This window comes from Glycine soja, chromosome 7 (assembly GCF_004193775.1).
Source record: "Glycine soja cultivar W05 chromosome 7, ASM419377v2, whole genome shotgun sequence".
In the NCBI taxonomy this organism is placed as follows: Eukaryota; Viridiplantae; Streptophyta; class Magnoliopsida; order Fabales; family Fabaceae; genus Glycine; species Glycine soja.
Window position 1 is genome coordinate 41,635,049 of NC_041008.1, and position 25,723 is coordinate 41,660,771.

The 25,723-nt window shown below is 30.7% G+C and overlaps 1 protein-coding gene across 1 annotated transcript; it reads left to right on the forward strand.

Moving 5' to 3' along the window:
* Positions 1 to 13,258: 13,258 nt before the first annotated feature.
* On the forward strand, positions 13,259 to 15,715 carry LOC114419774 (calcyclin-binding protein-like). The gene is made up of 5 exons (XM_028385554.1): positions 13,259 to 13,504; positions 13,614 to 13,757; positions 14,917 to 15,156; positions 15,242 to 15,301; positions 15,417 to 15,715. Exons 1-5 carry the CDS (start codon positions 13,394 to 13,396, stop codon positions 15,519 to 15,521), a joined length of 660 nt encoding a protein of 219 aa, XP_028241355.1. The 5' UTR covers positions 13,259 to 13,393; the 3' UTR covers positions 15,522 to 15,715.
* The last annotated feature ends 10,008 nt before the right edge of the window (positions 15,716 to 25,723 follow it).

The following is a 25,723-nucleotide window of genomic DNA, read 5'->3' on the forward strand; positions in this document are numbered from 1 at the left end:
GAGGATTTTGGTAACATTTTAAATTGCAGGTTGATGAATTTTCCTTTTCTATACTTGAGGATCCCGGTGGGAGCAAATCTAAGGGCAGAGGAGACTTAGTCACCAATCTTGAAGAAAATAGACAAGAGATAAGCAAGGTGGAAGCATAAAACCTTATCACTAGTGGGAAAGGTATGTTTGATAAACTCAATACTGGCATGCCTTCTGTTATTCTACTTATCTTTTTTCGAAATGCTGAGTGGGATTATGAAGAAAGTAATAAAAAAATAAAGAGATTTTCTTTGGGGGTGTGAGGAGGGTAAAAAGAAAATAGCTTGGCTTAGCTGGAGTAAGATTTGTTGCCTTAAATTATGTGGGGGGGGGGGGGGGGGGAGGGGGTTGGGGTGAAGGATATTACTTTGTTTAATGAATTTTTACTTGCAAAATAGAGGTGGGGAATTTTTCATCAAAAGGATAGTTTGTGGGTACAAGTATTGGAGTCCAAATCTAGTGGTTGGAGGAGTCTTAGAGAAAAAAAGGGCTGAAGGTAGAAATTCTATTTGGTGGATGGACTTGAAAAAAGTGTGTGGTGGAGGTGAGGGAGGAAAATGGTTTGATAAAAGGTTGACATGGAAATTGGGTGATGGGAATTGAAAGACACTAGTTTTTGGCATGACACTTGGATTAGTGAGCAATCATTTGCTGCTTTATTTTCATGACTATTTCTAAACTCTTTACAACAAAGAGAAAGTGTAGGCGAAGTAGTGATTTAGGAGGCTGCGAGCTGGAGATGGAATTTTCTATGGATGAGGTGAATGGGAATTATTACAAGAGCAACACTTTATGAATTTGTTGAGAGTGATAAATTTAATTAAGGGGACACATGATGTATTGAATTGGTCAACTAAGCCTAATGGTATATACTTTGTTAGATCAACATATAAAGGTATTATCGAGGAGAGATTTGGTGGAGATGAAGATCTGTTGATGTCACTACTATGGAAGATCAAGGTTCCACCTTAGGTAACACACACCATTTGGAGAGCTTTGTAGATTACCAACTAGAGGTAACCTCATAGAAGAAGCATTCCTCTAAATGGTCTTTGATGTGTCACTATTTTCTCCTATTTCTTAACCCTTTTTGTCACCATTTTAATTATTGATTAGCCTTAATTGTCAAATTAATTATGCAGTTTTATCATTTGGGCCTACTTGACTAATTTTGTGTTTTTAATTTAATTTCAGGAGAATTATAAGTAATTGGGCTTGAATCCGGAATTGGGCTTGGACTTGAAGAGAACAGACAATTTTATTTTATCAAATCTTTTCTTATCCAGATTTTATTTCATCTAGATTTTATTTTGTCCAGATTTTATTTCATCCAATCTTATCTTATCTTGTCCAGATTTTATTTTATTTCGTTTATGGGCTTGGATTGAAAATAAATTTGTTAGCTTTGGGGCTGAGAACCTCTATAACAGCACCAGGGTTTTAGTTTAGAGAGTCTTTGGAGAGAGGAGAATAATTTTAGGATTTTGCAATTCCAATTTTTATTATTGTTCATGCACACTGTTCACGTAGAATAAAATTCGTTTTCTGCAATTTCATTTCTGCTTCAATCTACAATTTTGTTTTCTGCTGATTAATGGAAGGCTAAGTCTCCAGCGTTGTTTTCTCTTGAGGATCAAGCACAACTCTCTTTGAGGTTTTGTTATTACTATTGAATTCTGATAAGTTTTTCCTCTTCACCAATTACTCTGTATTTGTTGCTATTAATCCATGCATGCTTAGTGCTTGATTAATTGTCTTTGCGCTTAATTTACGTTCATGCTTAATGATCAGTTTCGTTCATGATTAATTGGTGTATGTGTTGCTTAATCACATAATGACAGCCTTATGTTAATTTTCACTTAGTAATTTAATTTAGGGTTGAATTAAGTGGTTGAACTGATTAGGGATAAATTCTCGTAACCTAAGATAAGAGACTTGCTTGTGAATCAAGGGGAAACAACTAATTCTGCTATTTCTTTAATTCGAATTTGCTCGCAGTTTAATTTACAAAAACAAACAACCCCCCCTCCCCAATTCATTACTGTTTTATTACTATCTATTATGAATGTTTGGTTGACCATTGCTCGTTGGGAGACGACCTAGGATCACTTCCTAGATACTGCATTTTTAATGTTTATTCGATTCGGGGTATTATTGAGGAGAGATTTGGTGGAGATGAAGATCTGTTGATGTCACTGCTATGGAAGATCAAGGTTCCACCTTAGGTAACACACACCATTTGGAGAGCTTTGCTTGGTAGATTACCAACTAGAGATAACCTTCATAAAAGAAGCATTCCTCTAAATGGTCTTTCTTGTCTATCCTATGGGGAAAGTGTTAAGACCATTGAACTTGTTCTGTTGTCTTGCCTTAAGGTTCATGATATTTGGAATCAATGATATTTCTGGTTGGACTCTTATTTGGTGCTTTCCAACGATATATGTGGCCATTTTCAACAAGTGCCATCCAGAATGATCAGGAAAGAGGAAACTAATAGATGGTTTTGGTTTGGTGTACAATGATGTGGTGCACTTGTAATTATAGAAGTACGTGTTTACACTCTAGAAATGTCTTTGATAAGCAGGTTCTGCTGTAGAGTATTATTATATCGGCTTGGGGATGATTGTTTAGGAATTTGAAGAAATTTCATTACTCCTTTACCGTGCGTTTGGATACTGTAATTTAACGGAGCATATCAATTATTTAATGAATTTAAATTACTGTGTAATTTGTTAAGCTGTTTGGATAAAGCATTTTGAGAGAATTTGAATTCACGTCATTTTGGAAAATAATTTTGATCACTTCAAAAGGTGAGAATTAAAATTACACATAAATAAAGAGAATTTGAAATTCTCTCTCATGTCTCCAGCGACTCTTCTCTCTCATTGACCTCATTTCTCCTCTTTCACGGACCTCACTTCCTCTCCAGCGACCCTTTCTCTCATGTGACTTTCGTTCTCCCTTCTAGTCTCGTTCTCCCTCACTCAGTTTGCTCTCTCCACGATGAGTTCTTCTCTCTCGCAGAGGCTCATTCTCGTTCTCCCTCACATGCTCTGTTCTATTCTCTAGGGTTTTGTCCTCCACACTTTGTTCATCACTCTCTGGTGAGTCTTCTTTTAATTGTATTATGATTTTTTCCTTCAATGTCTCATTTAGGGTTCATCACCCTTTGTAGTGTAGCTGCTTTTTTTTTGTTGTTGTTTGTTTTTTTGTCAATGAAGGGGTTTGTGTTTATTAAACTGGGAGTTATTATTTGTTTAGCTATTTTATGTCACAATTGTCTTATTGGGGGATTGAAAATGTGAATAGGGATTGATGTGCCTTCTTCCCAAACGGTTCTCTGACTTAGGAGCAGAAGAAGGTTTTGTGAATTGTTTGTAAGCATAGTGTGTTTGCTGCCAATTGGTCCAAATTATATGTTTTCATCATATGCGTGTGTACCTAGCATTCTACTGACCATTATACGGGCACATTTGGCATGTCTCAAGTTTTTGTGAGCTCCTCTACTAACTGAGTCTCGATTCTCATCCTAATGATAATGCGTTCAGTGAAATGTAAATTAGGTTCTTGTTCACACAGGTAGATCTTATTTTCTCACAATAAGCTAATAGTTATAGCTTCCATATTTCAAACGTAATTTCTTACATAGCAACACCAGCAGGTTTCCAAACACACTAGTAGTAGGGGTGGAAATGAGTTGGTCTAAGTTGAGCTTGGCTTCATAAGGATTCATCCTAACTTGCTTTCCTAATAAATAAAAAAAACCAAACCTAGCTCATTGAAAATTTTCTCTACCTTTTCTTTCTCTCACAATCTGTATTTTAAGGCAAAAAAGTTGAAATTGAACAAATTTTTAGCCACTTGCTTGCAGTCTTTCACTCTTTCCATAAGTTGTCTTCTCCTTTTCAACAGTACTTCTTGCAGCCTTTTTTGGGTGATCTAGTTTGGGTTTTACACAACATGTATAATCATCATGGTGAGAGTAAGCAAGAACTATGTAATCTTCTTGCAGCCTCCTTTGTAGCACTTTGGAGATTTTCTCTACCTTTTCGCTCTGTCATCATCTGTATTTTAATACCTACAAAATTACAAATTGAACAAATTTATAGCCACCTACCCATATTTCGTCTTCTCCTTTTCAATTGTACCTCTTGTAGCCTTTGATGGGTGACTTTGGTCATTGTATACTGAAGTGAATTATCATGGTGAAAGTAAGCAATTAAGAACTCTATAATCTTCTATAGGTTAGAATATATTTTTAAATTGCTCTTGCTTACTTAATTGCTGAATCATTGTTCCTTGTTTCATTGAACTGATAGTAAACTTTTTTTTTTTGCTGGGTACACTGATAGTAAACTATGATCACTGCAATATGATGTTTTATGTTGGTCATTTGGAACTATTGAGAGAGATGGCATTTAGTGCTATGCAAATGAATTAGTATCAATGCCTATTTTTGGAAAGAAATTCTGATAAATGGACAAGTGAGCAGATTCAGGCTATGGGATTCTATGAGAATTCTTAATTAAAACCTAAAATTACATGATCTTCTTTCCTAGTCTCGGTTAGGAGTAATTGAACACCTATTAAAAGTTAATTATTATGACACTTTGAAAGGAAAAGTGAATGGCAGATTATAGAAACCAATTGAGTACTATTAAAAGAGGTAAATAAGAAATGACTTTCTTAGTGAAGTAGAAATAAATAAAAGTGATTAAAATAATGCTTTGAACCAAAATGTATAACGGTAAAACACTCTAAATGTAGAACAGTAAGTGTACAATAACAAGTGAACTAAAGATATTAGGGGACTTGAAGTGATTATAAATAATAGTAATTACATAATTGGCATATGAAACATAATACACTAACAGTAAGTGTACAATAAGTATTTTTTTATAATTTTTTATATATGCTGAATCTAAAGCACTTCATTATAGAATTAATTAATCAGTACTTTAATTGCACACTTCTAATTCTAACAGATAATTTTAACAAATCTTAAAAGTAGTATATCTAAAACCTGTGCAATCATATATACCTTATCAATCACATCCCCTTTGCAATTGCCTAAAGTGTATTGGTTGGATCAAAGGGACTAGCAAGTAGCAACAATGATTTATACGTACGAGATAGGAAACCCTGCTAGTATCCGATTTTTATGAATGAAACTTGTATGTGATACATCTATTATCTATCAGCCACAAATCTGTAACAAGTTGGTTGATGCTTCCATATGGAAAAGCCACAAATCATTAATATGAGTGGAATTAAACTTGAATTTCTTAAGCTCCCTATGTCTCGAGTTTAATTTTTTATTACAGGGGTCTAATCAAACCCAAAAAGAAAAAAAAAACTTCTTTTTTGACTTCTTTTTTTGTTGTGTATATATAGTTAAGAGACATTTCTTGTCATCCAATTTATATTCTGCTAAAGTTAACCTCTAGGCTCTTGCTTGTGACAGCCTAATGTAGAAAAATATGGGCATTAAAATTTAGAGCTTATTTACATCTTTTACCTACATATTTGTTTTAAATCTCAAAATATTATCTTATATCATTATCATGCAGTTTGGATTGAGAAGAAATGGATCCTAGCATAGTTGACACTGCAATTACTTCAAGAAAACGTAAAAGAGAAAAGTATAAGAAGATAATCTTATTAGTTGCTGCTTGTGTTGTTCATATGATCATTGGTGTAGTGACATGGTATCATAATAACTATTTTGTTAAGGAACCAACCCGTAATTGGGAACTAGAACGTCACAGCTTCCTTAATCGTCTTTATAGAGGGACAAATAAAGATTACATTGAACAATTGAGGCTTAGTAAAAATGCATTTTTTAACCTTTGTAGAATTTTACAAGAAAATGGTGGATTAGTAAGAACAAGAAATGTTCCAACAACTGAAGCAGTAGCAATGTTTTTACATATCCTTGCTCACAACCTAAAGTATAGGGTAGTACAATTTAGTTATTGTAGATCTAAAGAAACCATAAATAGGCAATTCAATGATGTCTTGAGAGCGGTAATGAAAGTGAGCAAAAGGGTGATGTCTCTACAAATGTGTTAGCTGCTTGTGGGCCATATTTAAGGTTTATTTATGTGTTACCTGGGGGGGAAGGGTCTGTAGGAGATTCTCGAGTATTACGAGATGCATTATATTGTCAAAACAAACTTGAAATTCTAACTGGTAATATTTCTTGGAAATAATTTTTTTCTTTTTTTGGGGTCTAGTTTAAGCCTATGTTTGTTATTTTAAACATTGTAGATAAGTACTTTCTTATGGATGCAGGATATACCAATGGTTCGGGATTTTTAGCACCATATCCAGGGACTAGATATCATCTCAATGAGTGGATTGGAAACACCCCTCAAAGTTACAATGAGTTATTTAATCTCCGTCATGCAAGTGCCTGAAATGCAATAGAAAGATCATTTGGGATCTTGAAAAAAAGATGGAGTATATTAAGAACTCCTTCATTTTTTGATATAAAGACACAAATAAGAATTATCAATGCTTGTTTTGTGTTACACAATTTCATAAGAAACGAACAACAAACTGATCAACTTTTAGAAATTCAAGACTTAGAATTCTTATCTGTTGTTGATGAAGAGTTAGTCCATCAATCAAGGGAAGGAGTTCAAAATAATGTCATAGATGATATCATAACTATTCAAGCTACTGAAGAATGGACAAGATTTCGAGATACATTAGTTATGAATATGTTTGCTAACTATCAAGTTAGAAGAAACTTTGCTTAGGTATAGTTCCTTTTTAAATGTAATTTGTTATTGCAGACAAACTTTGTGTGCTTTGTCACTATTGTACTTTGCTATTGAAGATAAACTTTTATGTACTTTGCTATTGCATAAAAACTTTGCTTGAAATATTTTCTATGATTGTGCAGTGGACTAGTCAAATGAATAAAGTAGGTTGTATCTAATATTTGTTATGTGCAGGTTAAATAAGTGACATTAACTTCAATGGAGTCATCTAATGAAAAGATGACGGGCAAAAGAAAAGTTTTAGGAAAAAATAATGAGAAACAAGAAGTTATTTTACATGGAATTTGGAGATGGAACGTGTATTGGTTGATGTACTTAGAGATCAAAGGAATTTGGGCAACAAGGGTGACAGAGGTGGAAAAGGTCAGCATTGAATGATGCAACCGCAATGTTGTCTACAAGCTTCAATGTCACATCACATAATGTCAAAAACCGTATCAATTTATGGAGATCGTGGTATGGTATTGTAAGTGACATCCTTGGCCATAGTGGATTTGATTGGGATGACACTAAACACATGATTACAGTTGAGAATGAAAATGTTTGGAATGAATATTGCACTGTAAGTATTCTTTAATATGTTGCTATTTGTTATTCAAAGTAGATTGGATTTGACTTTTTCTTTTTTTTTTCCGTCGCATAAATCGGCTAAACCGTTCCAATTCAAGGTGCTTCACAACTGGGATGATATAGTGGATTTGTGTGCTAAAGATAGAGCCACTGGTCATGGGGCTGAAACTGCCATGGATGCTGAAACGATGGGTAGAGAAACAAATGAAATGGAATTCATGGGGTTAGGTGCTACTGCTACCATAGACTTAGAAGAACCAAGCTCTAATACAAAAGAAAAAAAACAAGGTTCAACTCCTTCGGGCACACATTCTCATAAGATAAAGATGAGAGAAAAAAAAAAAGGAATAACAGCTTCTTTGGATAAAGTGGCCAAACTCTTTTAACCTGAATGGTAGAAAAAATGAATTGTAAAGTTGATGATGAAGATATTCAAAGAGTGTTACGTGAGATCGCTTTGATACCAAATCTTAATAGACAACAATGGGCTAAATCTATTAAATAGTTAGTTGACTATCAGAAACAGTATTATGGAAGCCCTTCTAATTCACGAAAAGGCAGATTATGTTTTAACACATATTGTAGAATGAAACTTGGTGAGTAACCTTTTTTATGCCTAGTTGAAGTCATATTTTCACTATAGTTATTAGTCTTCCCTGTCGTGACTTGTATTATCTTGTTTCTTCTTCTTTCAATGGCAACATTGGATGTTAATTATTCAGGCTCCTCGACCTTTACCCTTGATGATGAATGAAGATTAAGGAATGAAGAACATTGTTTTTTAATTTCTTTTAGTTATTAGGATTGTTATGTACTCAATTAGTTGATCTTAATTTGGACCTTGTAATTCTTGTTTAAAATCTTTGTTTGGAACTTGATTAATTAAGACCTTGTAATGCTTGTGTTGATTCATGTTTATGCGTTGGTGCATTATTAGCAATTTAAATTTTTAACCCTTACGAACAATGAAATTAATATCATTTGAATTTTGTATGAGATACTTGTCCTTAAATTACATAATTATTTAATTTTAATATGTTTTTTAAAATTATTGCGAGACTAGGTAATTAATTTTTTTAACAAGAATAACGAATTACATATCATTCATCTTTTAATTTTGTAATATTGTTTAATCCAATTTTTTTTGTGTGTTACTTCAAGAATATTGTATAAGATTCAAAATTGTTTAGTATTAAAATTATTTTGATTATTTAATTATTAAATATTAAAAAACTTATTATTATATATTGTATAACATTAAATTTATTTTGAATATTTAACTATTTAAAAAATGACTTATGTTTATTTTCATTCAATATTGAAATTTTAATTTTTAAATAAATATTTAAAAATGAAAATTTAAATTTCATTGAAATTGAATTACTTTGTCCAAACAAGAAAATTAAAATAAAAAAAATTAAATTGTCTCATCCAAACAAAATATTTACAAAAAGAAAGAAATTTAGATCAAAACAATCAAAATGATGTGTATTGAATTTTCTAGAAATCTTTAAATCTCCAGTCCAAACACATTAGGCAGTGGATATCTAATCCAGGAGATTGTCTTTGTATTGTCAACTAAACACCCTCATGAGGTGGTGGCGAATATTTGTTGTAGGGAAGTGATTCGGGGCCGTGAGAAGCAAAGTGGAAGTGTGTGTGTTATATGATGTTCGATGATGAGTCATGTGGTGTTGTGCAGAGATGTTCTACTGCAGTGGGAATTTCAAATGGAATGAGATTGTTGTTGGTATTTAATGTGGTCTTGGTCAATTAGAGTCAACCATTTTAATGCTTCTGGGGAGTTATATAAAATTTATTATTTGATATACTGGAGGTGTTAGTGGGTAGTATCCTACTTTGGGGGCGGAGGTTATTACCTATTTATGTTAGTTGGTAAATAAATGGTAACCTCCATTTTCTTAATTTGACGGGGAGATTGTATGACTCTTGATGTAATCTATTTAAGGTAATTTTGATACCATATTTAATATAATATAATATATTTTGGTTGTTAAGAAAATATCAGAATTATCCTCTTTAAGTGGAATCTTTTGAAAGATTACTCTCCTTGAAATTGGCTCCGAGAAATGGGTCAAATTAGTTTCTTGATTAAAACCCCAAATCTTGTCCTTTTATCACCATTTGTGACCACAATCTTTGAAATCTTCTTTCTAGCATCCAATACGATATGTTCTATAATATATTTGTCATTACCCTTTTTCTTGACATTATGACATGCTTTCATGCATGGAGCATAACTATCATCACCTTTTGCGGATTGATTGATTTTCTAAATTGAAATCTCGTTTTGATTTGTAGGGCTTATGTTAGCCCTAACTACATTCATCAAAGTTTCCAATTCAATCATCATTTTTTCACTATTCTCAACTTGCTTCACCTCTTGCACATTCCCTATGCCTAGACATGGCACCCACCCCCTCCCCGTCCCCAAACCTTACCATGTTTCCCATCCCGTCCCCACTCCCCATGGTGGAGGTATTTTTTGCTCTGTCCCCGTTTCTCAGCTTCCCACGGGATCCCATTTTACATTAAAAAATGTCAAAAATTATAAAAAAAAAATACAATTTTTTTGTTTTATCTTAATTTTTCAACAATAATAAATTTAAGATTTAATTCTAAGTTTAAAACATGAGTAAAAATACAAAAATAAATCAATAATAATAGTAATAAAATCACAAAAGCATAAAAAAACATCCAAGAAATATTCAAGTACACATTAATGTTACAATATTACACAATAAAAATAATAAAACTAGCATAACATTACACGTCTTCATACAATAAATAATATCATCATATTGAATCAAGTCTTCATACTTTAATCCAAGTGTAATGAAACATCTTCAACATCAAACCTACACAATGAAACATGTAAATATGTGTTTAGAAAATATAAAAAAGTCATGAATTAATATAATAAAATTTTCATACCGTTGGCGTTGTTGTGTCTGCATCGTCAACTATTAAGCAAAATTCCATCTTTGATTTTAAGGAACCTAATGACATAATTATACAATCATTAAAATAAATTAATTGCTTAGAAGAAAAATTTACAAGTAAAATTAAATTTATTACCTTCAATCTCATTACGCAACCAATCTTGAGAGCACATCAATGCCTCAACAGTGTCTTCATTTGATTTGCTACGATGTGGAGTCAAAAACTATCCACCAATTTTAATTGTAGCTCTGAAGCAACCGTTGAGATAGGAATAGCTAGAAAGTCTTTAGCAATCCTTTGCAAAGTAGGATACATGACTCCAATATTTTTCCAATATCCCAAAATGTCAAAGTTACTAATATTTGATTGATTAAACAATACAGACTCCTCCAAGTATAAATCCAATTCAGATTTAACACAATCACCAGAAGAAGTTTCTTGAACATATTTTAAAAAGTCAAAACTCCAATTCAGATACTACTTATATATATGATAATTTTATAGAGGCTCCTCCAAGTATAAATCCAATTAAGATATTACTTATATATATATGATAATTTTATTTTGTACTTTTTTTACAAGTAAAATACTATATTAACCCTTATATTTATGTTATACATATTATAAGTTATGAGGGTATATAAGTAAAATTTTATATACGCGGGGATACGAGGACCCTGCGGGGCAGAGAGCATAGCCCTCGTTCCCTAATTAGCTGCAGGGGGTTTTTCATCCCCATCTCCGTCCCCGCGAGAAATTTTTCCCCGACCGCAAGGCCCCGAATAGGGCAATCCCCGCGGGGATCCCCGAGTTGCGGGGAGAATTACCATGCCTACCTATGCCACCTAAACATTCCATTCATTTCTCCTTCTTGTGCCCAAGTTGACCATATCTAGAGCAAATAACATGTAGGCCTTCATATTCAAGGTTTAGTGAAAAACCTAAAACCATAATGAGTTTGCAATGGTTTCTCTAAATCCAATTCAACACATACATACGAAGATATAAAGTTGGTTAGGTGGTTAAGAAAGAAAGGGGGGAGGGGGGGGGGAGTTGCAGATTCAATCCCTCTTACTAACAAAAATTAACACATTAACAATTAATTAACATTAGCCGATAAAAAAAGATTAACTATGTTTTATGTCTCTAAAATTTTGTGAGTTTTCACTTTTAGTCTTTGAACAAAAAATTAACTTGTCTTAGAATTGAGGGAAGTAAAAAAGAAAGGGACGAGGTTGAGAGAAACAATAATTTTTAGAATTGAGGGTTGGGGAGCTCGTTGATGAGGATGCTACTTTGTGTTTGGATGAGGATTTAGGAACATAGGTTTAGTGTTCTTTTCAGATGTGAAATTCATTACAGGTAAAAAAGATTTTGGAAAGGCAAAGGAACTTCTGCCGACTAAACAATCCCAAAAAATGTTTAAATCATTTTAAATAAATTTTTGATGAATTTTAACCGCCATAAAATGAGTCACCATTAAACAAAATTACCATCACTTTATAACTTAATGGCGAGTTTTGACAGAATGATTAAAAACATTAACGAACAAAAATTTCAAGAACTAAGACAAATTATTTTTTTATTTGAGGACTAAAATTAAAAACTTAAAAAAGTTTAAAAACTAAAAATATAATTAAAATCCTAAACAAAACACATATACATACAAATTTTCTTGAGAGTGATCTAGATGGTAAGTGATCAAACTTAAAGGAATTTGCATAGCTATAGTATCATACATACGTCCTCACCATGAAGACATCATTATAAAATTCAATAGGAAGACACTTAATTTGGATCCAAAGTGAAATTTTACGCGACTCTTTAGCATGCATCAAGAAAAGACTTCCAACGTTGCACTATAAGATAATGATTAACCACCATCCATGGCCCTTCAAACAATGCAAACTTGTAATCCTCCTCACTGCTAAACCCCACTTGATAATAGTAATTGTCATGCAAATCAATGATTTGAATCTTGCCATTCTAAGTTCAACTTCTTTGGAGTTTCTCCTTCAAGATTCTAAAATCAACCTTCTTCCCTAAAACATTAACAACCAAAGTATTCTTTCATGGGATATACCAGCTAAGAAGTTCCTCATAAGAAATAGGAACCACTGGTCCATCAAAATTCTTTAAACCTTAATTAACACATTTTTAGTAATGTGATCAAGCTGACCATCATCATCCACATCCATCATCAAATCTCTAGACACACCCCAACTGCCCCCACAGGTTAATTTCAAAAGCGCGCTTCTCCTTATACAGACTGGTGACACCCACCTGAATATCCACCATAGACTCCAAAGATCCTCCTTCAACCTCCTTACCTTATTTTTTGTGCTACGAAGAAGTTATTGAATAAAAAAAGAACCCTACTTGCATCCCTCTTCTGTAATACCCTATTTGCCAACATCTTCTTGTTGCAGTTTTTACGTTGGTCTTGTCAAGTGTAGGATAACAACGCACTTTAACCCGGCCGTAAGTTTAATAGTTATTATCAGTTAAAGGAATTACTAAATATTGTTACGTAATTATTAGTATTACTTTAATTTTCTGGATTTAAATTTTCTAAAAATAAGCTTCATATACTGAGAATCGATTATTCGATTCCTTTAAAATGAAAATCTATGCAAAATTTAGAATCTGCCATTCAAGTAGTCCTACTAATATATATATATATATATTTTTTTTTTCTTTTCTTCAAAAGTAAATACTTATTTTTTTTCTTTTTTTATGGATACAGTAACTTAAATTTGTGAATTTTTCAATACTAGGAACCAAGCCCAATGTAAAACGAGGCCCAGCGTAGATATTTCGGAATTGGCAGGATCCTAGTTCTCTCTAGAATCTTCCGTGCTAAGTGGGAAAGTAAAAACCCTAATAAAGAAAATTTTGACAACCCCAAATTGCCCCTAATACAAATGTTTTTCCTAGTATTCTAGCATTTTCCAAACCGCAATATAAAACAAAACTTGTAAGAATAGTTATTATTATCTGAAGTTGTGATTTCAATTTCTGATACTGTGAAGAGTGAAAAAATGCCGCAAGACTTGGCATTGGATTTGGAGGAGCTTCGCCACCTCCACAGCATCGTCAAAAGACCTCGAACTCTCTCTCTACTCTCCTCCGAAATTCGCATCCTCGAAAAGGTTCGTTCTCATTTATAGCAAATAACAAATTTCTTCGCATTTTTGCTAATTATTTCCGTTTATTGCTCTGTGATTCCTTCGTGTGAAAAAATCTGGGATGATTTTGCAGTTATCGTCATCAGAGGAGCCTTCTGCGCAGGCTTCGCAGATTCCGGCGCCGATTACGACCGGAACTAAGGTGGCGCCTTCAGTTGCACTGAATTATGCCGCACTCGCTTCGTTCAGTTGGGATCAGGATAGCGACAAAGTTAAGGTAAATAGTCTTATAATTTGCGGAGATACTTGTCATCATGGTTTAGATGTATACATCTGAATATTAATCAACTGAATTGTATTTTTTCTAATAACAGTGTTCAAATTTTGGTTGTTCGATTTTAACCAATAAGCTTGCGTGATGTTTTGTGTAATGATTTGATTGCAACCTTGTGTCCTGGTTGATGAGAAATCATTACATGGTATGAGACTACCATGGTCTTAACAATGTTGTTAAATGACTTGTTATCGCCGTGCCATAAGCCAAAATGGCGTGTTTCTATGGTTGAATTTTGGCCTTCTGCCATCCGCCATTGATAACCTTGGGTCCTTAATTAAACCTACACGACACGTAGTTGAGGTGTGTTAATTCTTTCTCATAAAGTGAAAATCTTGATTTCATAAGAATCATAGATACGTGGTGATCCAAGATTTTCTAATAATTTCTTGTTTATGTATAGAGATGCATTTCCCATTGACTGATTATCAAACTCAATTGCTCGTTTATTTACTTACAATTAACCACAAGTTGAACTGTTGTCAAGATGATGTAATTGATCACTTATAGAATGAGCTATTTTCGTATATATGACATCATTTGGGGCCTGGGGGTGTTCAGTGACGGTAGGATAGAGTTTCGCTTGTGGCTTTGTTTGAGACAAGTGGAATGCAGTAAAATTGAGTAGTTGAACGTAATAAAATTACCATACCCATTGGAATTTTGCCATGGAATATAACAAGATTTTATTTTTATTGTTTGAGAAGTGAAAGGAATGTAAAATATATTAGGAGATAAGTAAATTATAAGTTGATTTCCGAAAATTAGAGGAAGTAGAATAGAGGTGTTGAACAAAATTGGATGCATTATGTTTATCAAGTTTCATTTTATTTTAAGCAGTGTAAACAATGATAGTTATTGTCATTCCGTTTTAGTCTATAAGAATAGCTTAATAGTATGTCTGGATACACGTCTTTTCCCCTTTTACATGTGTCAGATAAGAGGGAAGGACCCACAGCTTCTGTGTCTTTTTATAAAACTGACTTGATTTTACACATTAATAACGTACACCCAAACACACGGTAAATTAACAGTTACATTCTTGGTCAAGAGTATCAAATTTCTCCTGATGACTATGCTTCTTTTATTTGTTCTTTGACAGATATATGTGTTAATGGAGGGAATTGATGAAGACAAGGTTGAATCTGAGTTTAAGTCAATGTCATTTGATGTTAAGTTCCATGATGTTCAAGGGAAGAACTACCGATGTGCAATATCAAAATTGCATAAGGAGATAGTACCAGAGAAATGTAAGGTTGTGGTCAAGCCTAAAAGGGCAATCATCACGTTGGTGAAGGCTTCCAAAGGAAACTGGCTAGATTTGCACTTCAAAGAAGACAAGGTAGTGTGGTGCTAAGATTTAAATGACATCCTTTTCCCCGGTTAATCAATGTGATTAAGTAGTAATTTTTGTGTTGATGTTACAGCTAAAGCCAAATCTGGATAAGGAGAAAGACCCAATGGCAGGAATCATGGACATGATGAGGGTCAGATTCTTTGATTTCTTTAATTGGATGAAGCTACCGTGTTTTAATTTTATGCATGTACCATGTACCCTTTGGAACATTCAATTTGACTTTTACTATGCCTGTAATATTGCAGAACATGTATGAGGATGGGGACGAAGAGATGAAGAAAACCATTGCAAAAGCATGGACTGATGCTAGATCTGGGAAAACAGCTGACCCTTTAAGTAGCTACCGTTGAGCTACCAGAAGAGGTTCAGTGCTTAGTTTCTTTTTCTAGGGAAAAGATTTGCTCTATTTAATTACATTATCTTGTTATAAAATGAATGCTTGGCCCGTGTTCATGGAACTTGTGGAATATTAGATGTGCTGTTATTGTTACAAAAGTTATACTTTGATATAATGACGAGATTTTTGTCTGTGGTTGCTCGAATATTTGCCTTGTGTGACTGGCTCTTGTTGCATGGTTTTTCATGCTTTGAATTTATGTAGTTGAGTCGCACTAGGCTAAATAAGTCAGGACATTACAAATAAATATCAAACAGAAATATGGGGTCTATGCTAACATTCCCCATGATGTTCGACTAATTTGTTAACTTTCCTGTTCAATCTTTTGGTAAGAAATCTAACACCAAAAAAGTGAATGTCTCTGATCTGATGCATCAAGGATTTGGACTCATCTTAGATAGACTTTAAATTCATGAAGATTTATTTCTCTCACTCATAAATGAGAATTCTCGCTCGTGTTAGATCTATAAATTATCTCTAAATAGTCGACAAACACAAATAATCCTCTCCCCTTTTAGTCCTTCTCTATCTTAGGAGAAGTCTCCATCAGACTAAAATCTTCCAAAAAGCCTTGATTGCCCGAAGAAAGTAGCATTTAGGTGCGTCACATAGTGTTTCACAAACTATAATCATAGTAATGCGGGTGTAGTGCTTGGATTTTTGGTGGGAGGGTTCGAAAGTATATTTAAGAGCAAATTCAGTTTGGAATCATGTTTGGAAAGTTTTCCAAAGTATGTGTGAGTAAAATTTTGTTTGAAAACAAGGTTTTGAAGAAGCAAGAATTGTAAATTTTAATTCAAACATACACAAAATGAGGTGTAAGCGAGTTGTAAGTTTAGGTTTAGCTTGTAAAAAATATTAAGTTTAGTTCATTTATGTGAGAACTTATTGAAAGTTTAAAATTAAGTGTGTTTGGTTTATTGACTTTCAAAGCATGTCAAGGTATGGTCCTAACTAGATTGAACTCAACGGATGTTTAGTGGATTCTAACATCAAAATAAGCATACCCTAATTTGTAAAAAAAACTTTAGGTTTATTGAGTTTATTACTTTAGTTTGTAAAAAAAAAACTATCATTTTTTTTTACAATGAGACTGTAAAAAAATGTCTTTGTTTCAATAACTTTTTATTAAAATACTTTTTTATCAATTGAGCATCTAATAATTATTCAAATAGGCATATGCACTTAAATTGTAATACGTAGAATTAAAAATATAGATTTCAATAAATAAAAAAATCATTACTTTTTTTACTACTATAGATTATGATTGAAAGATCATATAAGCAAGTATTTTCATGAATTGTGAGTTTATGTAATTTTAATTATTTTGTATTTACCGTATTTAAATAATTGAGCTTAATGAACTTATTTATTTAATTAAATAATTTAATTGAGTATGAAACAAAATGGGTTTTGTTTGGGTTATTATTATATCAACTGGAATATTTGCCACCACATCAGTTAATAATTAATTTTTGTTAAAAAAATTGATTCGCCACTTAATACATATTCTTTAATTATGTGTTTTTATTTTTCATTCATAAGGTTGAAGTTGACTGGGAAGGATTAAGCCTAATTCAGACTAATGTCTTATTTATTGAGTATATAACAAATTAGATTCAAATAATTTTACATATGGCAAATTTATTTAAGCCTCTAACTAACTAGTATTTAAAAATGAAGTTAGTAAACCTCACATACAAATTAGCCTTTTAATATGATACTTAATTACTTATCTTAATGGTTATTTAAACTTAATAAAATTAGCTTATTAAATTATAAGAGTGTATTATCAAATATGTTGCTTTCTCATAAAGTAATTGGTGCCTAACAAGGTCATTCATATTTACCCTTAAACTTTCTTGAATTGGTGTATGTTGAATTATTTCACCTATTTTTAATGTACACCCTTAAACTTTCTTGAATTGGTCTATGTTGAATTATTTCACCTATTTTTAATGTACATCAGAATTTTGGATTGAACAATTAATTATAACCTCGTGTTTGGACGAAGGATTTGAAATTTTTTAAGAAATTCAAATACATAATATTTTAATTACATTGATTTAAATTTCTTTCATTTTATTTGAATGAAATAATTCAATTTTAATAAAATTTAAAATTTTATTTTAAAACATTTTTAAATATTAAATTTTATTATTAAATAAAAATAAATATCAGTCATTTTTAAATATTATATTATATGTATTACATTAAACAAGTTTAATGTCAATATTAAACAGTTTTATATTATCTTCAATCATAAATCTTATCCAATAATATATTATATTTGTCATTTCAGAAGCAATATCTCATTCACCTTTAACTTCCTCATATGCATGTTTTTCATGTTCCAGTCACCCCGCTGCCATGGCAGTCACCGGAGCCCGTCTCATCGCCACTTAGTGTTGTCGGCCAAAAAATCGAACTCCCTTCGGACCTCAACTATAGTGTCGTGCCTTGCCGTGTCGGTTGACCTGGTTCTGCCAAGCACAACAGAGGTGAAGCACAAAGAAGGAATTTGAATAAGCAGAGCGCGCTGTGGAGATCGATAAAAAGAAAGAGAAAGAGAAGCACCACATGGACAGTTGGAATGAATATTTGGAACAATAGAAGGGGTTGATCGAATCGGACGATGGACCGTTGCGCCATTGAACTTCTTATGAGAAAAATAGTTGTTCATTAAGTTTAGTTCATTTATGTGAGTGAACTTATTGAAAATTTGAAATTAAGTGTGTTCAGTTTATTGATTTCATGACTTTCAAAGCATGTCAACGAAGAAGTATAGTCCTAACTAGATTGAACTCAACGGATGTTTAATGAATTCTAACATCAAAATAAACATACCCTAATTTGTAAAAAAAATTAAGTTAGGTTTATTGAGTTTATTACTTTAGTCAGTAAAAAAATGTCTTTGCTAACTACAAAAAAAACATGATTTAGCGACCGAAATATTCGGTCGCTAAATCCCTAAATTCGGTCACTACAACTCTTAGTCACCGAAATAGCGACCGAATCATGTACGTTGCAAAAACCCAAGTCGCTAAACCCTTAGCAACCGAATTTCTATTCGGTTACTATTTCGCCATCGAATTACTAAGTCACAAGCAAACAAAATTCGGTCGCTAGATATTTGGTTGCTATTTTGCTTGGGACCAAATTAGCAACCGAAGTGTGGGGTAGCTAATTCGATCGCTAACAAGTAATTAAATTTTAAATATAAAATAAATTAAAATAAGATGTGGTTACAATAAATAACATGAATTTCTTACTAGAGATAAAAAATGTTGTCACTAAATTAGAAACAATGCTTTAAAAGATAAATATAATATAAAATAAAAAAACTTATATAAATATACATATTCTCATTTATATGAATAATATTTTTTACATATATTAAGAGTAAGATATTTTTATTATTTATTAGAATAGTATTTTTTTATTTATATTTAACTTTATTTAATCAAGTGGTTAATTTTTTTAAAGAATTAAATTATATAGTAAATAAATGTACTTATATAAAATGATAATATTTTCTATTTTTAAAATATTTATTTATGTAATTTATTGACACTATTTTTATTTCTATTACAATAAATAATATGAATTTTTTAATATAGATAAAAAAATGTTGTCACTAAATTAGAAATGTTATTTTAAAGGATAAATATAATATATAAAATAAAAAACTTATATAAATATACATATTCTAATTTATGTGAATAATACTTTTTTCATATATTAAGAGTAAGATATTTTTATTATTTATTAGAATAGTATTTTTTATTTATATTTAATTTTATTTAATCAAGTGGTTAATTTTTTTAAAGAATTAAATTATATAGTAAATAAAATGAGAATATTTTCTATTTTTAAAATATTTATTTATGTAATTTATTGACATTGTTTTTATCTATATTACAATAAATAACATGAATTTCTTAATATAGATAAAAAATGTTGTCACTAAATCAAAAACATTATTTTAAAGGAAAAATATAATATATAAAATAAAAAAACTTATATAAATATACATATTGTAATTTATGTGAAAATAGAATTTAATTTTATATGTTATATTTTAAAAGATAATATATAAGATCATAAAAATATAATAAATAAAAAATTTGAATTTGAACTATTTTTGCATAAAATTTATATTAATATTATATTTTGCACCAAATATTCAAATGAGCACTTAGATGTCGTCATAAAGGAGTGTGTTTCTCATTCTAAACATCATGGTTGTTGTCCTTCCGCAAGCATTTTTAAAGTTTTTATTTTTTTAAGAAAATGTTAGTCAACTTTTTATTATAATCTATGTTTGAAATTTAACCATCAACGATTAAAATTAGGAGTGGGTAAGTGGACCGTCTCGTCCCGCGTAAACTCACATTGGTAGTAGACGGACCAGTCTGCCCTGCACATGAACTTAATACATTGGTCCGCACTCGTCTCGCGGGCCTAGTTTTTAAAGAAATACTTAACTTTGAAAATAAATATAGTTTTTTCTCTTAGAAAAAGTCAATTACACTCAGTTATATATTTTTTTTTAAATCTTAATAAATCTCTAACAAATACTTAATTATAAAAATTTTAACACAATCAAATAAATTTTCAACATAAATGAAAAGAAATTTTGGATTAGGCTTTTAGGATTAATTTGGTTTGAGTTGGTCTTAGTTAGTAGTTGTGGGTTTGCGGGTCAACCCATGAACCCCGTCGTCCAAACCCATACAGCTTGCAGATTATGCTGGACGGACCCAAAATCTTGCATAGCCATAGATTTTATAAAAAAAAAAAATTGGTTTGTGGTCTGTGCAAACCACAGGCCCTGCTATTCGATTCATGAACCCGAGCCTGTTTACCCACCCCTAGTTAAAATCAGCGACTCAAATAGTGAATTAAAAAAAATAAGAAGACTAATTTGGTGAAATTATAGGTAAAATAGGGAGACATATTTGGCAATTAAGCCTTAAATGAAAGTAAATTTGGGATTTTAGTTAATGCATATGTTACGCATTGCATCTTATTGGGCCTTGCTCAATGCACATGTTGTACTAAAGTCAAATTGGGTCTTCATCAATGCATAAATTTTACTTATGTCATATTTAAACTTATTGAATAATTGGTGTTACACTTATACCTTATATTTTAAATTACTTAATTTTATAAATTTTGATTATCATATATTTTCAGAATTTAAAGGGTATTTATTATCATTTTTAAATATTTATTTTGTAAAAAACACAAATTAAAAGACCAATGATAAGCATGATTTATTTATCTTAATCAAATCATGTAAATATTATTCTCTTAATTGAAAAATATTATTAATATATTAATTTCAATATTTTTCTAGTATAAAATATATTTAATTATATTATATATTTATTACAATTTATAATAAATAAAAATTTTGTTACTTCACTTTTAAAGAAAAAGGATATTTCGGTCGCTAATCTCAAAACAGAAATATGTGTTGTGACCGAAAATTATTCGGTCGCTATAATCTCCAAATAGCGACCGAACCCTTTTCGGTTGTTATCTTCAATTGCATATCAGTCGCTACTTTGGTGGCTAAAGTACTTTTGTTTTTTTACATATATAGCAACCGAAATAGCCAGCGAAGTTTTCAACGACCTTTATTTTCGGTTGCTAATTCAGTTGCTGACACAAGTTAGATATCATGATCAATTTTGGTCGCAAATTCAGTCGTGAGTTGCAATGTTAACTGTGTGGTCGCTACTTCGGTCGCTAAGAGAGACCGAAATATTTCGGTCGCTAATTTCGGTGCTAAATTGCATTTTTCTAGTAGTGGTTTTTATAACTTTTTATTAAAATATTTTTTTATCAATTGAGCATCTAATAATTATTCAAATAGGCATATGCACTTAAATTGTAATACGCAAAATTAAAAATATAGATTTCAATAAATAAAAAAAATCATTACTTTTTTTACTACTATATAGATTGATTGAAAGATCATAGCAAGTATTTTCATGAATTGTGAGTATATGTAATTTTAATTGTTTTGTATTTAACGTATTTAAATAATTGAGCTTAATGAACTTATTTATTTACTTAAATAATTTAATTGAGTATGTAACAAAATGGGTTTTGTTTGGGTTATTTTTATATCAACGGGAGTATTTGCCACCACATCGGTTAATAATCAATTTTTGTTAAAAAATTTGATTCGTCACTTAATACATATTCTTTAATTATGTGTTTTTATTTTTCATTCATAAGGTTGAAGTTGACTGGGAAGGATTAAGCCTAATGACTTATTTACTGAGTATATAACAAATTAGATTCAAATAATTTTACATATGGCACAATTTATTTAAGCCTCTAACTAATTAGTGTTTAAAAACAAAGTTAGCAAACCTCACATACAAATAGCCTTTTAATATGATACTTAATTACTTATCTTAATGGTTATTTAAACTTAATAAAATTAGTTTATTAAATTATAAGTGTGTGTATTATCAAATATGTTGCTTTCTCATAAAGTAATTGATGCCTAACAAGGTCATTCATATTTACCCTTAAACATTCTTGAATACATCAGGATTTTGGACTGAGTAATTAACTATAACCTTGTGTTTGGATGAAGGATTTGAAATTTTTTAAGAAATTTAAATACATAATATTTTAATTGTATTGATTTAAATTTCTTTTATTTTATTTGGATGAAATATTTCAATTTCTTGTATTTTAATTTTTTAATTTGGATAAAGTAATTCAATTTCAATAAAATTCAAAATTTCATTTTAAAATATATTTAAAAATTAAAATTTTAGTATTAAATAAAAATAAATATTAGTCATTTTTAAATATTATATTATATGTATTAAATTAAAAAAGTTTAATGTCTATATTAAACAGTTTTATATTATCTTCAATCATAAATCTTATTCAATAGTATATTATATTTGTCATTTCACAAACAATATCTCATTCACCTTTAGCTTCCTCATATGCATGTTTTTCATGTTCCTATCACCCGCTGCCATGGCGGTCACCGGAGCCCGTCTCTTCTCTGTTGCGCTCCTCTGCCGCCACCCAATGTTGTCAGCCAAAAAATCGAACTCCATCCGAACCTCAACTACAATTTCGTGCCTTGCCGTGTCGGTTGATTGGGTTCTACCAGCTACAACGGAGGTGAAGCGCGAAGAAGGAATTTGAATAAGCAGCGCGGTGGAGATTGATAAAAAGAAAGAGAAAGAAAAACACCACATGAACGGTTGGAATGAATATTTGGAACAATAGAAGGGGTTTGATCGAACCGGACGATGGACCGTCGCGCCATTGAACTTCGCACGGGCGCAAAAGTATCTGATGACACTGCTTGTGGTTTTCGAAGATTGGGTGAGAGAGAACGAAGGGCTATTGTGTGAGACGAGAGAATTTGAAATTCTTATCAATTACGAGAAATTTCAATTCTTACTATTTTAGTCTATTAAAATTCTTTTAAAAATTGATGTAAATTTAAATTCTTTGAAATTCTGTATCCAAACCTGAAATATAATAGGAGCATTTCAAATTCACTAAAAAAATAAATTACCTTATTTAAATATCACATCCAAACATAGGGTAAAGGTTTTATTAGATTTTTTTTGTTTGAAGGTAGGTTTTATTAGATTTTAAAACGTATTCATCACGTAGTATTGGATTTCAAAGATAGTTTATAACACATCTTAGAAATTTTGAAGAAACAAACATATGCTTTTTATTAGGTAGTTCATAAAATTTTTGGTCCGGCTGACTAATTCGGCCTAATTTTTTAAAACATAGCTTTTGATCATAATGGTGAGATAAAAAATGTAATATATTACTTGTAAATTCAAATAGAATAATTCTTTTAGAGGAATAAAAATTAGGTAGATTACATCATTAAAAAGGAGCACAAAATTACACCTAAAAATTAGAAAAGGGCAGAAAGTCAAATATTACAATGTGTTGTATTTCATAAAGTAAACTTACATTAATAAGGGCACTTATGCATGGTTATAGTTGTTCATTCTATTTCTCTCTTTCTCTCTTTAATATATATAAGACATCATATGAAAAAAATATATTTTATATGAGAGTGAACGAATTAAATTTAAATTGTATAATCAATTATGGACAATTAAAATTTAATAAAATATAGTTACTTGAAAAAGTCATGAGTTTTTTTATACAGTAAGTGACTTTTTGACATAAAACATATAAGATGTTTTTTTCCATAAAAATGCCATATATATATATATATAAGTTTTATGAGACTCTTTCTTTCCTTTCATTGAGGCCTTTTTTTGCAAGTGTCTCATGTGAGAACACTTTCTTAAGTACGAACATCAGATTACTTAATAATAATAATTATTCGATCAAGATTAAAAAAAATAGATGAATATAATATTAAAACATATCAAAATTTAAATTAAAATCTAATATATCAAATGTTTAAAAAATTTCCTAAATAAAAATTAAATCTATAAAAATGATCAACATCATGGATTTATATCATAATTTAATACTGCAATGTCACTTATGTTGACACATGTGCTTAAATGATGAATTTATTGGAACAAATGCAAAAATTTTGAAGTTATAGGGAGCAAATGCGAAACATTAAAATAATTCTCTCCCCTTTTATTCCTTTTCAATCTTAGGAGAAGTCTCCATCAGACTAAAATCCTCCAAAAAGCCTTGATTGCCCGAAGAAAGTAGCATTTAGGTGCGTCACATAGTGTTTCACAAACTATAATCATAGCAATGCGGGTGTAGTGCTTGGATTTTTGGTGGGAGGGTTCGAAAGTATATTTAAGAGCAAATTCAGTTTGGAAAGTTTTCCAAAGTATGTGTGAGTAAAATTTTGTTTGAAAACAAGGTTTTGGAGAAGCAAGAATTGTAAATTTTAATTCAAACATACACAAAATGAGGTGTAAGCGAGTTGTAAGTTTAGGTTTAGCTTGTAAAAAATATTAAGTTTAGTTCATTTATGTGAGTGAACTTATTGAAAGTTTGAAATTAAGTGTGCTTGGTTTATTGATTTCATGACTTTCAAAGCATGTCAACGAAGAAGTATGATCCAAACTAGATTGAACTCAACGGATGTTTAGTGGATTCTAACATCAAAATAAACATACCCTAATTTGTAAAAAAAATTTAGGTTTATTGAGTTTATTACTTTAGTTTGTAAAAAAAACTATCATTTTTTTTTTACAATTTAGTCAGTAAAAAAATGTCTTTGTTTTTATAACTTTTTATTAAAATATTTTTTTTTATCAATTGAGCATCTAATAATTATTCAAATAGGCATATGCACTTAAATATTAATACGTAGAATTAAAAATATAGATCTCAATAAATAAAAAAATAATTACTTTTTTTACTACTATAGATTATGATTGAAAGATCATATAAGCAAGTATTTTCATGAATTGTGAGTTTATGTAATTTTAATTATTTTGTATTTAACGTATTTAAATAGTTGAGCCTAATGTACTTGAACTTATTTGTTTAATTAAACACTTTAATTGAGTAAGAAACAAATTGGGTTTTGTTCGGGTTATTATGATATCAACGTGGAGTGTTTGCCACTTCTGTTAATAATTAATTTTTGTTAAAAAAAATTGATTGGTCACTTGATAGAATTTCTTTTTTTAATTTTGTTTTTTAATCCATAAGGTTGAAGCTGACTTGGAAGGATTAAGCCTAATTCAGACTTATATCTTATTTATTGAGTATATAAGAAATTAGATTCAAATAAATTTACATAAGTATTTAAGCTTCTAACTAATTAGTGTTTAAAAACAAAGTTAGTAAACCTCACATACAAATTAGCCTTTTAATATGGTACCCAATTACTTATCTTAATGGTTATTTAGACTTGATAAAATTAGCTTATTAAATAAAATTAGAAGAGTGTGTATTATCAAATATGTTGCCTTCACATAAAGCAATTGGTGTCAAACAAGGTCATTCATATTTATCCTTAAACTTTCTTGAATTGGCCAATGTTAAATTATCTCACCTATTTTTAATCTACAACGGTACTTTGGACCGAGTAATTAACTATATAGGTTTTATGAGATTTTTTTTTTGTTTGAAGGTAGGTTTAATTAGATTTTAAAACGTATTTATCACATAGTATTGGATTCCAAC

Coding starts and splice junctions, on each gene's coding strand:
- LOC114419774 (XM_028385554.1), top strand. CDS start 13,394: ATGCCGCAAGACTTGGCATTGGATTTGGAGGAGCTTCGCCACCTCCAC. Junction 13,758..14,916: donor AGGATAGCGACAAAGTTAAG/GTAAATAGTCTT, acceptor GTTCTTTGACAG/ATATATGTGTTAATGGAGGG. Junction 15,302..15,416: donor GAATCATGGACATGATGAGG/GTCAGATTCTTT, acceptor GTAATATTGCAG/AACATGTATGAGGATGGGGA.